The 12,712-nt window shown below is 42.0% G+C and overlaps 1 protein-coding gene across 12 annotated transcripts in view; it reads right to left on the reverse strand.

The window, feature by feature from the left end:
- The window catches only part of Ubr4 (ubiquitin protein ligase E3 component n-recognin 4), a 127,829-nt gene that overhangs the window by 40,827 nt on the left and 74,290 nt on the right, over positions 1 to 12,712 (reverse strand). For all 12 annotated transcript variants that reach the window (XM_078025447.1, XM_078025445.1, XM_078025442.1 and 9 more), the window contains 11 exons: positions 10,876 to 10,972; positions 9,885 to 9,992; positions 9,320 to 9,436; positions 8,156 to 8,365; positions 6,754 to 6,903; positions 4,760 to 4,987; positions 4,042 to 4,120; positions 3,402 to 3,647; positions 2,599 to 2,767; positions 1,961 to 2,105; positions 1,133 to 1,218 (listed from right to left, as the gene is read on the reverse strand). In XM_078025447.1, coding sequence (XP_077881573.1) covers positions 1,133 to 1,218; positions 1,961 to 2,105; positions 2,599 to 2,767; positions 3,402 to 3,647; positions 4,042 to 4,120; positions 4,760 to 4,987; positions 6,754 to 6,903; positions 8,156 to 8,365; positions 9,320 to 9,436; positions 9,885 to 9,992; positions 10,876 to 10,972 — 1,635 coding nt within the window. The remainder of the gene's footprint in view (positions 1 to 1,132; positions 1,219 to 1,960; positions 2,106 to 2,598; positions 2,768 to 3,401; positions 3,648 to 4,041; positions 4,121 to 4,759; positions 4,988 to 6,753; positions 6,904 to 8,155; positions 8,366 to 9,319; positions 9,437 to 9,884; positions 9,993 to 10,875; positions 10,973 to 12,712) is intronic.

Below are 12,712 nucleotides of genomic sequence, written 5' to 3' on the forward strand. Positions count from 1 at the left end.
TGGCTCAGTGGTAAAGCACTTGCCTAGCATGTGTAGAGCACTGGGTTCGATCCTCAGCACCACATTAAAAAAATAACGTTATATATATATTTTTTAAAAGACTAGAAAGAATCAAACTTAATAAAATAGGAAAATTTTGTGGCAAATAAATTATACTTCAAAAAAGTTGTTTAAAGAAAAAAGTTAGCTGGGTACAGTGGCGCATGCCTGCAATCCCAGCAGTTTAGGAGGCTGAGATAGGAGAATCACAAGTTCAAAGCCAGCTTCAGCAACTTCGAGGCACTAAGCAATTCAGTGAGACCTTGTCTCTAAATAAAAAACAAAATAGGGCTAGGGATGTGGCTCAGGGGTTGAGTACCCCTGAGTTCAATCCCCAGTACCAAAAAAAAAAAAAAAAAGAAGAAGAAAAAAGTCACTTTGAAGCCAGGGAAATAATAATCCATCAATTTAAGCAATGTCCTTATTAAAAAGTCTTTGAGGGCTGGGGATGTGGCTCAAGCGGTAGCGCGCTTGCCTGGCATGCGTGTAACCCGGGTTCGATCCTCAGCACCACATACCAATAAAGATGTTGTGTCCGCTGAGAACTAAAAAATAAATATTAAAAATTTCTCTCCCCCCCGGCTCTCTTACTCTCTCTTTAAAAAAAAAAAAGTCTTTGAATCCCAGTAACTTGGGAGACTAAGGCAGGAGGATCTCAAGTTCAAGGCCAGCCACAGCAATTAGTGAGACCTTGACTCAAAATAAAAAATAAAAAGGGGTGAGGTATAGCTCAGTGGTAAAGTGCACCTGGGTTCAATCCCCAGGACTAAAGAGATTAGATTTTTTTTCTCTTTTATCTTATTTAGATTAAGCCCTTGAAACCAGAGACCTTCTGATATTACTCCTTACCACCATGTGAATTCAGAGATTACACTCTGAGTGTCTCACAGGGCCAAAGGCCTGAGCACATGGGAGAGTATCAGATTTTATCAACTAGGTGGGTTTACTGTTCCACATAAAAAAGTAAATAAAGTTATATAAACCCCTGAGGAGTTTCTCAATTTATATGTAAGAGTCTAACAACAGGCACATAGCTATTCAAAATGTAACTGTGCTTCAAAGAGGCAAGAAAAAACAAAAAAAAAAAACTCACTTGTAAATGTTGGAGTTAGGGTGGTTTGTAAGAATATGGTTTTGAGTCCGCAGGATCTCTACAGCCTTCTGTGAATATTCCTTCAACTAAAACGGGATCCAGTGAAGAAACACAGTTAAAAGTCAAGTTTTATTGAAAATAATTTTTTTTTTTTTTGGTTTTCTGGCCAAAGACGACCCTCCAAGTACCAGACTTCAGTCTCCATTCACAATTATACAAAGTTGGCCCTAATTCCCAACTGTTTAATTTCCTAATACCTTCTTTAGAAGTTCCAAAGATTAGTGATAGGTCATCCTTCAGACATTACAGAAAAGATAATTTTTATTCTTCTTTTTAAAAAAATTTTTTAGTTGTCGATGGATCTTTATTTTTATTTATTTATATGCGGTTCTGAGAACTGAACCCAGTGCCTCATACATGCTAGGCAAGCTCTCTACCACTGAGCCACAACCGCAGCCCAGATAATTTTTATTCTTTTGGAAAGTCATGAAATAGTTATCAAATTGTAGAAACATTTTTAGGCACAAAAATGAGCTACCTGCACCAGGAGGCCATTCTCTTTCCCAAGCAACTGCACAGGGTTGCATTTCTTCCCTTACTTAACTGACTTCTTTTGGCAGAGTCAAATTCAGATTGTACTTATGTGCTAGTGCATATTATCTACATGATATACAAACTTATTTAGCACATTTAATTAAAAATACATAACTAAATATCTTCAAAAGAGATTTCACATATGAACCCCCCCTCCAATCTAATTGTTTATAATTTTCTTAAGAGAAAAAAGAAAAATGGCAAATTAGCATCTCTGACCATATTGACTATTACCTTCTTCTCTGTCTGTGGGGTTTTCAAGGAGAAATAACCCAGTAGATCCACAAACTGGGCAGCCTTACGACCATAAGCTGGGAGTTCTGGCCAGATGGACCACATCAGATCTAGAAGGAGCTCCTGCTGAGATTTGCTGGAATTTCTGTAAATAAATGATAGCTCCTGTTACCAGGTGGCACAAAATGCTGAGGCACCTTTATTTATCACCAAGGTCCATGTATTACTTCTGTAGACATATCTACTTTCTAAAAACTGTGGGTTAAGTTGGAATGGATTGGTGGCTCTTTTGACAATCAATCCTAACAAAGGTAGCACCATCACTCAATCTTCAGTAGGTGGTCTATTCTTATCCAACCTTACTCCAAAGCCGGAAACTGAGTTTTGTTTAGCCAACAGAGTCAAGCCTGGTCGTTTTAGGTTTATGAGCAGAAAACAGTCTCTTACCTATAAAATTAGCTTAATAGCTAGAAAGCGATAGCTCAAAGAAGAAATCTTTAATGCTCAAGAGGATTCAGGCTGGTGCCAATACTGATTGTGACAATGAATACCTGACAAAAAGCCAAGGTAGAACTATTTCATATGCAGCCTGGTTCCAGACCCATGTCCATTTGCCAAACCATATCTACTGGCCCTACCTGTAGATGTGAAGTGTCAGGCAGTGGGCCTGCCAGCGCACTGAGGAAGAATTAGACTCCAACAGAAAGCAACGCAGAAACTGGATCAGGGTTTCCTTATCGGCAAATTTGTTCAGCTGGTTCACCAGAGCCGTGCACAGCTGGTCCTCCTGACTGCCTGAGCTCTCACCTAGAAGATCAGGGCAGGACTGAGGACTAAAGAAGACAGGAAGAAGTCACCCAGGGGCCTAGGCCTGCACTATCAGAAGGAGAAGAGGGAATTCTTCCTATTTCTAAAAGTTTCAACTAGATGATTATAATTTGCAAAACAATTTTCAGTTTACTGGGGGACAGAAGGGATGGCCTGAATTGAGACTCAAAATAATGCAATGTAAACCACCTCCTTTGCTACCAATTGCTGATAACCTGTGTCAGGTCTCCAAGGATCAAGAAAAGCAGCAAGACTTAAGAGAAGGGGGTCAGCCAAAAGAGCTGACCTCCACAGAGAATCCACAGCAGATTAAGCAGGATTTCACTTAACTCTGACAATCACGTCACAGGGTAGGTATTGTTACTTATTATTTCACAGGGGGGGGGGAAGCTTGGCCTACTAAAAATGTTCAATGCACTTTGACCTTTCCCATTAGTCACTTGGTATAGGAAGGCTTACCTTCACCATAACTGAAAATGAGATAAAAAACAGATGCTAGAGAGCATTTCAGAAAACCTGAATGAAGGACTTTTCAGAATTTCAGAACAAAGTACGTGGTCCAAAAGGGAATTAAACACTTACCCCAATAACCAAAATCAGAAGTGACTCTTACCATCTTTCTCTTTCTCTTTTTCTTCTTTCTTGCTCTTTTTAGTGGAAGACTTGGACTGTGTCGTGGCTTGTCCAGAACTGGAGGCCACGGGGGCCGAGGAAGAAGCGGTACTAGAAGACCCCGTGGAGGCTGCTAGGGCAGCGAGCACTTTGCTGCCACAGAGAGCACAGGAGAGCAACTGCAGTAGCACCGGGGACACCCCCTCATCCACCAGGAAACTCACTTGGAGGAGGAAGTACAGGACAGCTGTAAGCAGAGGAGTGGTGGTCAGACACACAAGAATGGGAAGACTGTGCCACACAGCCATAGCTGCCCTTCTCCCACCAGCTTTCTTCTCTGAGAAGACAACTGGACCCAGCCTCCACTCTTTTGAACAGAGGTTTCTCCAAACTTTTCTACTCCTCTTTAGCTTCACTGCCATAATCTCAGATACTCCTACTCTGTGCTCCCACAACACCCCAAATCTTGACAATCAGTCCTTATCACTCTTAAGTTTTTACTTTCTTTTTTGCTAGGCAGTTTTGTCTCTATATCTTCTTACAGCTCCAGCATCCAGTTCAGTGCTTATTAGCACAAAGCAGCCTCAATAGACAGTTCTTGAAGGAATGAACTATCAACCACAAAAAGCAGCTTTGCTTACAGTCGTCTTTGATGCAGAATTTCTGCCAATTGATGGTTCGCTGGGCGGCAATTTCAGCACAGGCTTTTAGGTGCTCCATCTGAAACGGAAACCAATCTCAGGTAATGAGCAGCTCTAACAACAGCCCAAATAAGCCCACACCTGCTGTCTTTAGTGACTGTCACCTAGCTTGAGACTGCAAAGTGACAATGGTCTTTTGTGTAGGGTTGCTAGTGAACCTGGGAGCAGAGCCCACAACAACTGCAGTAGTAGGAGGCTCCCTCTGTTCTGTTTCCCACCACACAGAGCGGGGCTTTGTTTTCAGGGAACCTGCAGGCTACTCATAAGGCAACAGCAAGGTAGGCCACGCTCTGAGAAACTATAATCCAGTTCACCATTTTTCTTGCTACAAACACAAAACACTAGATGAACAAGCTAGGAGTTATTAAGATTAAAGCTATTCTTTCTAGATGCTCAAAAGCAAAAGGTTCCATTTAGTCCCCTAAGTCCAAACAGTTTGTTTTCAGGCAGTAATACATCATATACCTTAACCCTCCATCACTTTATAGACCCTGAAGCCAACTACATAAGATACAACATGCATTCAGGTGTTACAATCTACATGGAGCAACTCTAGCCAGGCTTAAACTCTAAATGTTTAAAAGCCCTCTACTGATCTATCCAATTACCTACTAGTCTCATCACACACCCTTACCCTACAATTTCCCAGCCCTCGTACCAGACTGATGAGCGTGTCATACTGCAAGGCGGAGCCTGAGCTGGCTGTAACCACACTTGCCCGGAGGAATATCCCCTGCTCCTCTAGCAGCTTCTTGATCCCACGCACATGGGAGTCTAGAGTGTGCAAATCCCGGAGTTGGCGATATTTCTCTTTTGATCCACAGATGAAGAGCAGAAGTTTGCGGACTTGGCGGCGCACAAATGGAGTCTGCTGGATCATTAGATACTTGAGGGGATAAACATGATAGGGTCAGTATCTCTGGGACTGTATCTGTACAATCTTGACTCTAAAACCCTGAATATTAATGAACTGCAATTAAAAACTGGTAAGCAATCCAAGCCAAGGCACAGCTGTCCAATCCACAACCCAATCCACAGGGACTGGTTCCAGGAATCCCCCGACCCCAATACCCAAACCTACAGATAGATGCTCAAGTAAAATGTATAGTATTTTTATAGAACCTATGCACATCCTCCATGTATTTTAAGTAATTGTTACTTATTACATCCAATACAATGTAAATGTTTTATTTCTGCCAATTGATGGTTATATTGAATATGAATAGATGTTATATTGTATTATTTATAATGACAAGAAAAAAATCCATAAATGTTCAGTACAGACACAATTTTTTAAAATGTATATTTTTGATAGGGCACAGTGGGACATGCCTATAATCTCAGTGCCTCAGGAGGCTGAGGCAGGAAGATTCAGAGTTCAAAGCCAGCCTCAGCAACTTAGGAAGGTCCTAAGCAACTTAGCAAGACCTGTCTCAAAATAAAAAATAAAAGGGGCAGGGGATGGGGCTCTGTGGTTAAGCACCCCTGGGTTTAATACCTGGTATCAAAAAAACAAAACAAAACAAAATAAACATGTATTTTTGGTCCAGCTGGTTAAATGTATAGATATGTGGATGCCAAGGGCTAACTGTATTTCCTTTCAGCCACGTCAGCCTCTGATGAACTTAAGTATCCCTCAAAGGGACTAGGAGAAAGAAAAGCACAGAAAGAAATAATTTAAAAGGAAAAAAAAGAATCACAATATTAATTTTTCTCTTCCTTCCTCAAGTACTTGAGATATTTTGCATGGAAGCTGGCAGTTTCACGCTGCCCATAAATACCTAGAAGGAAAAAAGCATTCTGAATCACTTTTCCAGGTAAAAGAGCTAGAAAAGAGGCTGAGGTGGTGCAGCTACACAACTCAAAATGGGCGTCTGAGATTCTTCTTCCCAGAGTTGATATCAGGTTTGCCATCTGGTTAAGCTTCCGTCTCTGTACTTCAACCCCACCCACCTTACTCCACTGTGGTGGCCAGGTCTGAATCACATCATCTGTGCTGCCCCTTTGCCAGTCAGCTCCCTCCAAGGTTCTACCAATGGAAGCACTGGAGGGAAAGGCGGCAAGGGGCTAACTCCTCTGCAGTCCTACCGACAGCCTCACACAGGATGACTGTCTGCTCTAAACAGCAGCTTCTTTGAGTGCTCCCTGAATCTTCACGTCACATCCCCTCAGAGCTCAGAGGGTACCAGCAGCAGTACCCACTCCTCAAAGAGCTGCTGCTCAGATCTATGGGCTTCTCTTCTTCATTCCAGGGCTGCAGGTAGCTATCCGTATTACCACAGTGTCCCATTTATGTCTTTTTTTGGTTCTCACATAGGCATTTAACCAAGACCCTACACTGAAATCTCTAAAGATAACTAGAGTGCTTCTTGTTTCTCTGACAGAGCCTAAATGAGTGAAGCTACTCATCACTGTCCATGTGAGGGAAGTTAAACATATACAATCAAAAACTAGTGCTGATGGCTTGCTGGGATACGCAGCTTCCACAGTCTGGCTAAATGGCAGGTTCCAGAGTGGCCAGATCATGACCTAAATGAATGGGAAGCTCCACTAGAAAAACACTGGGTGAGGGTTAGGAAGAAAACAGGCCAACAAGGTGATAGCAGGTGTGTCTGCTTCTAGACTGGCACGCTGCACGGGACCTTTACTCACCTCCGAGAGAAAGTAGAACCACGAGTGATCAAAGACAGGAGGTGGGATTCGAGAATTGGTGTCAGCAATCTTTTTGATTTGGTACGGAAGCCTTAGTACCATCTCTGTGAGAAGTTGAGTATAGGCCTCAAACACGTCAGCAGCATGGCCCTAGGAGAACATGAACATGAGAACCAGTGCTTGCCACTTTTCCATGGCCACGATCATGAAAGGGCTAGGTATTGCTCACTAGGCATTCTACATGCTGGTCGGTAAAGGGCACTTTTCAAAGCTACAACCATTATTGATAGATAAGTTAGTTCACAAACTCAGAAAGCCCTAGGACAACTTTAATACAAAGTTACAGTGGTGACACCTCAAAGCTCTTCAATGGCCTGGCATTTCCTTCTGTGGATTGAGACACTGCATCAAGTGTATTCAGCTTACATAAAAGTTAGAGCTAGATTGGCAAAATTTTGGAAAAAAAAAAGGAGCAGTTAAAGATTTTCTATCTCTCTACAAGAGATGTATCACATTCCCTAGAACCAAAACTTTCTATTATAACATCAAATACTTCAATAAACCAAGCAGGCCAGTCAAGTTTCCTGGGTTCGTATCACACAAACAGGCAGAGGTACTGAGAGATTTGAGGATGACAGGAATAATAGCTATCTTACAAACTGTGCAGTCCCAAAGGAAGATCTTACAGAAGTCTGGGAGTACAATATGTCCCATATTCAATCCCCAGTTTCTTACTGGCTCTATACTACGCACTGGAGATAAAACCTGACAGCAGAAAAGTTTTCCAAGGATCCAATGCTTATGGTGGATGCTGAAGTAGGACTAGGAATTCGCTAAATGGAAGAAGAAATGATCACAGGAAAAGAATTTCAGAAGGCACAACACGCACAAAATCAACTTGCCACATTTAGGGAAACACCAAGTCTGGCAGGGCTGCCTGCAGGGTGTGCTGTAGGTGATAAAGCTAGAGAATTAAGGAGGTGGCTGGATCCACAATGGACTTTTTGACCTAGGTTAGTACACCCGGTGGGAACTCTTCTTGGACTCTTCCATCAGAAAGCCCATGGTAACTAACATGTTCAAGAGGTTCTTGTGACAGGACAGCAGAGGGCCATCTGACATATACCAGGACATGACCCACAGAAGTTGGCACTACCTTGTACATGTCTCATCTTTTTCTAAAGAGCTTCATGTGGAATGAGATGACTGATTTCATTTAGTTCCTCTGATTCCTACAGGTAGGAATCAAAATGCCAGGAGTGAGGAAGCAGTCATTTATTAAATTCTGCTGAGATTAAACAGCACCAGGGAACCTGGTTCCCTCTTGCAGCAGCTCATTCTAAACTCACTGAGAGTACAAAGCAGAGTGCTTGGAGAGCTGGGAGTGCTCCTTGGACCTCACCTTCACATACTGGCGGAGAAAGAATGGGCTCATATCTGGTGGGGAGGAAGTCGTATGTGGTTTCAGCAACTGGCTAGTAGCCACGGGCTCCTCATCATTCTGTTGGCTCTTCCAATACTCCAGCAGTGACTTGAGCACATGCAGGCAATAGTCCACAGCCCCTGAGCTCAGCAGAGCTGCTGCTGTGGCACTGGAGATGAGGGAAGATGACTAGAAGGGAGAAAATACACATAGAGAAAGCAAAAATGTCTTGTAAAAACTGTATAAACCAACTGAGTGCTAAGGGGTAGGAAACGCACTCTCAGCAGTCTTAAAATCAGCTGCTAAGGAAGTGAGCTCATTAGTCTCTTGCAGTAAAAGTGTCCCAACTAGCTCAAAGATTTCCCCCAACTCTTTGGAACAACCACATATAAGAGAAAATGAATACAGGTGCTCAGCCTATCCTTTCTACACACATGTGCCAGAGGCCAGGGAGGTGAGGACTAGAATAACCATTCCTCCTGGAGTAAGAGGAAACAACCTCCTGGTTTTCTTTTTCCTTGGGCAACAAGGAAAGAGAGAACTTTCCATACAAGTTCTTATCACAGCAACCTCACCCTCCCAGTAGGGGTGCTTCCATAGAGCCAGTTTCCAAAGAAGACCGGGGTGAGTGATCACATGCATAAAAAAGTAGGAGGAAAGCTACTGTAAATAAGACCATTAGGAGAGCCTTGCAAATCCCAGCAAACCCCACAGCCCATAAGCTCATTAAGATTGGATGCAGTTCAGCCTCAATTTCTACCTTCTCCGCTTTGTGCTAATCTCCTTTCACCACACACACTTCGCTTTCTTTCTGCTTTATTACCATACCTTATAGCAACAGACACTAGGGGAATCCTCTTAGCCACTCTGTGCCTTGCAGAACAGGCCCTTGCTTTTCAATAATAGAACTTCCAAACCCTTTAACCCCTCCATTGGAGGAATTGTTGGCAAACACCAGAGCTTGGAAAGAATTCTGAAAAAGGTGGAGGTTCTGTTCTTGAAGAGGTAATAGCTTAGACTCTTACTCCCCTCAGGTAACAATAACCTTATTCTAAAAGAGGAGTATCATCTCTGCCCTCAGCATGCACCAACTGGACAATCCTCTTACCCTTCTCCAAATTTATAAGCTAAAAGCAAAAATACCTCACATATAGATGACTTGGATCCGGATTTGGTGCGAGACATGAAGACACTAAGGAGTCGCATCACTACCAGGTGGACTTCATTCAGGGGACTGCGCTCATTCTTCTTGGAGACATCCTGCAGGGAGAAGTAGAAGCCCAGAAGCCTGCACTTACTTACAGCTTGAGGTAGCCTCTGAATAAAAGTCCCTTATCCCATCAGACCTAGTCTTTCTTGGGTGGAATCACAGAAAAACCAAGTTCCAGGGTCCCTGAGGGATCAAAAGCCTGCTACACTCAGAAAGCTACAGTAAGACATAAATACCTAATTAGATGTTTTCATCTCAATGAGCTACAAAAGGTTCACGAGGGTGGGAACTTTGTCTGGTTCATCATTTGTGCTCAATACACTAAAGTATGCCTGGGCTAGTATAAGCCCTGAACCCATAGAGTCAATCAATAGAATGGGAGCTGTCAGTGAATGGTCACCCTCAGAAGCCAAGTGAAGCTCCTCCAGAGGAATGCGAACCAGAGGAAGGATCTTAGTCAATTTCTGCTTCTTACTTGGTATGCTGCTCTATTTTTACCTTTTTATCCATGCCTAGTTCAGCAATAAGCTGAGAGAGTAGGTTGTCCAGGGCACCCTTATCTTTCTCATCTTCTCCATCCAGATCCGTAGTGAGCATTAGAATGACCTAGAAAGCAAAGAGAAAGAAAACATGAGGGTTGGGGATGTGGCTCAAGCGGTAGCGCGCTCGCCTGGCATGCATGCGGCCCAGGTTCGATCCTCAGCAACACATACAAACAAAGATGTTGTGTCTGCTGAAAACTAAAAAATAAATATTAAAATTCTCTCTCTCTCTCTTTTTAAAAAAGAAAACATGAAAGCCAATTTCCTAAGGAACAGTTATTCTAAATATAGGCATCTCTAAAGAAATCCTAATCCTACTTCCTGTTGACCATAACTGTAATGCACTGAAGCGTTTCCACATTCCAAGTTTTCTAAAGTTTAAGTATCCAGAGTCATTAAGAATCATATTTTTGGGGCTGGGGCTGGGGTTCAGTGGTAGAGCACTTGCCTGGCACGTGTAAGGCACTGGGTTCAATCCTCAGCACCACATAAAAATAAATAAATAAAATAAAGGTATTGTGTCCATCTACAACTTAAAAATTAAAGGTTTTGTAAAATGTGAACAAATTAATTGACTAACCTATATTATATCCATCCAAAGATGATTAAAATAAGGCAGTGTGCTGAGCTAAGAACTGTAGAACAATTTGCCTCCAAGGAAGACAGCTAGTGGAAAAATAGCAACCAGACCACATTTTAATACTTAGAGACAACAGACTAAGAGTCTCAAGAGTAAGCCTCTGCTCCTGGCTCAGTCCAAAACTAGAGTGATGACCTTGGGCAATTTAAAACGATTCTCTAACCCTTAGCCTTCTCATCTAAAAATGAAGGGCTGTGGCTTGTTCTCCATTCTCTGTCACCTGTAGCTTTTGGTCCTCTGAAAGACATGTTCTCTGTTTAGGACATTTCCACTGTAATGTAGTAGACCCAGGAGAAGCAAGGGATACCTGCATGTACGGGATGGCCCGGACACCTCCAACATTCCGTAGCTGGGGCAAGGTCTGCAATAATCTCTCCAACAGCATTAGACGTACCATGTGCAGCCTAAAAGAACAAGAGAAATACAAGAAACATGAGTTAGCACACAAGAGCACCAGCTGAGGATAGTTTTTTCCTCCTGCCACCAAACAAAAGAAGGAGCATTAAAAAGATGTTAAGAAATAGGAGCTGGGGTGTGGCTTAGCGGTAGAGCGCTAGCCTAGCGCGTGCAAGGCCCTTGGTTTGATCCACAGCACCACATAAAAATAAAAAAATAAAACAAGGGTATTGTGTCCAACTACAACTAAAAAATATTTTTAAAAAAAGAAAGAAAAAAAAAAGAAATGTTAAGAAATACACAGCAACATAGGAGCAGAAATCTCACTCTGTTAAAAGGGAGCAAAACTATTCTAATCTACAACTGATGGTTAAAAAATATTTCCCAAGCAAACTATCAGGTTCTAGCCATTCTTAGAACCAAACCTCTGGTGGTACAGTGGCACATTTCTGCAATTCCAGCTACTTACGGGGTTGAGGCAGAAAGACTAAGTTTGAGGACAGTCGGAGCAATTTAGTGAGACCCTATCTCAAAATAAAATTTTAAGTTTTAAAAGCTATTGATATAACTCAGTGGTAGAGTGCTTGCCTAGCATTTGCAAGGGAAGGCCATGGATTCAATTCCCAGTACCAAAACAGCAACAATGAAACAAACAAATAAACAACAAAAAGAACTAAACCTTTAATTATAGGTTTCATGGTTTCCTAACACATGCCTTTAACCTGCCTCCAGGCATTATTTTCTGGAATCTGATGTACAGGCCTGTTGCACCGTAACCTGATCTTTTCTTTCTCATGTTTCCTAAGTCCTTAGGAAGGTCAATAACTGCTTTGTTCTCTCTCACATCTTCCCCATCATTTCCCTAATGTAAAATTTAATGTCAAAACCACTCTCTTACAGACCCAGAAATTTTCTGACATATTTAGTTCGCTTCTACCTACTAGCCTTCTTCATCTATAGATACACAGTTGGCCTTATGTACCAAGTGCCCACCTAGCTAGTATTCTGACTCAAGAAAATCAATATGAAAATTTATCATTTAAGGTCCCGCTGACAAGATTGGCAGACTCACCTAACACATGATCACAGACAGATTAAAAGTATGGTTGCTGAATGAACGGATTCACTTTCATAATTATAAACTGTCCCTTCATTTCACCTCAAGGATTATTTGTAAGAAATGTGCATGATTTTCTCATGCATTATATATCCTAACAGGTATCCAGAATATTTTCTTTTTTTTTTTTTTTAAAGAGAGAGAATTTTTAATGTTTATTTTTTAGTTTCGGCGGACACAACATCTTTGTTTATATGTGGTGCTGAGGAACCCGGGCCGCACGCATGCCAGGCGAGCGCGCTACCACTTGAGCCACATCCCCAGCCCTCCAGAATATTTTCAAAATCATAAATACTTGAATGAAAGCATTGGATCTTACCTGAACTATAAACGGTTGTTATTCTAAAAAGAACTCAGAGGAATGAGTTAACTGTTCTTCAGAGTACAGTAATATATAACATTCCACACGGGCACCCATGAACAACTTGGGAAGCTATAAGCTGTGAGTAAAATGAGTAAGAACTGCTCAGAGATGGACGAGGTACCAGTGAGGAAATGTAAGACAACAGCAGGAGTTTAATAGTTTCATAGATAAAACAGATTTGGGGATGGAATCATGTCTTCAGATTTGGAAAAGATACATGTGAACACACAGGTACAAAGAAAAAAGACAAAATGAGTGGAGTCAGAT

This window comes from Ictidomys tridecemlineatus, chromosome 11 (genome assembly GCF_052094955.1).
Source record: "Ictidomys tridecemlineatus isolate mIctTri1 chromosome 11, mIctTri1.hap1, whole genome shotgun sequence".
Taxonomy (NCBI): domain Eukaryota; kingdom Metazoa; phylum Chordata; class Mammalia; order Rodentia; family Sciuridae; genus Ictidomys; species Ictidomys tridecemlineatus.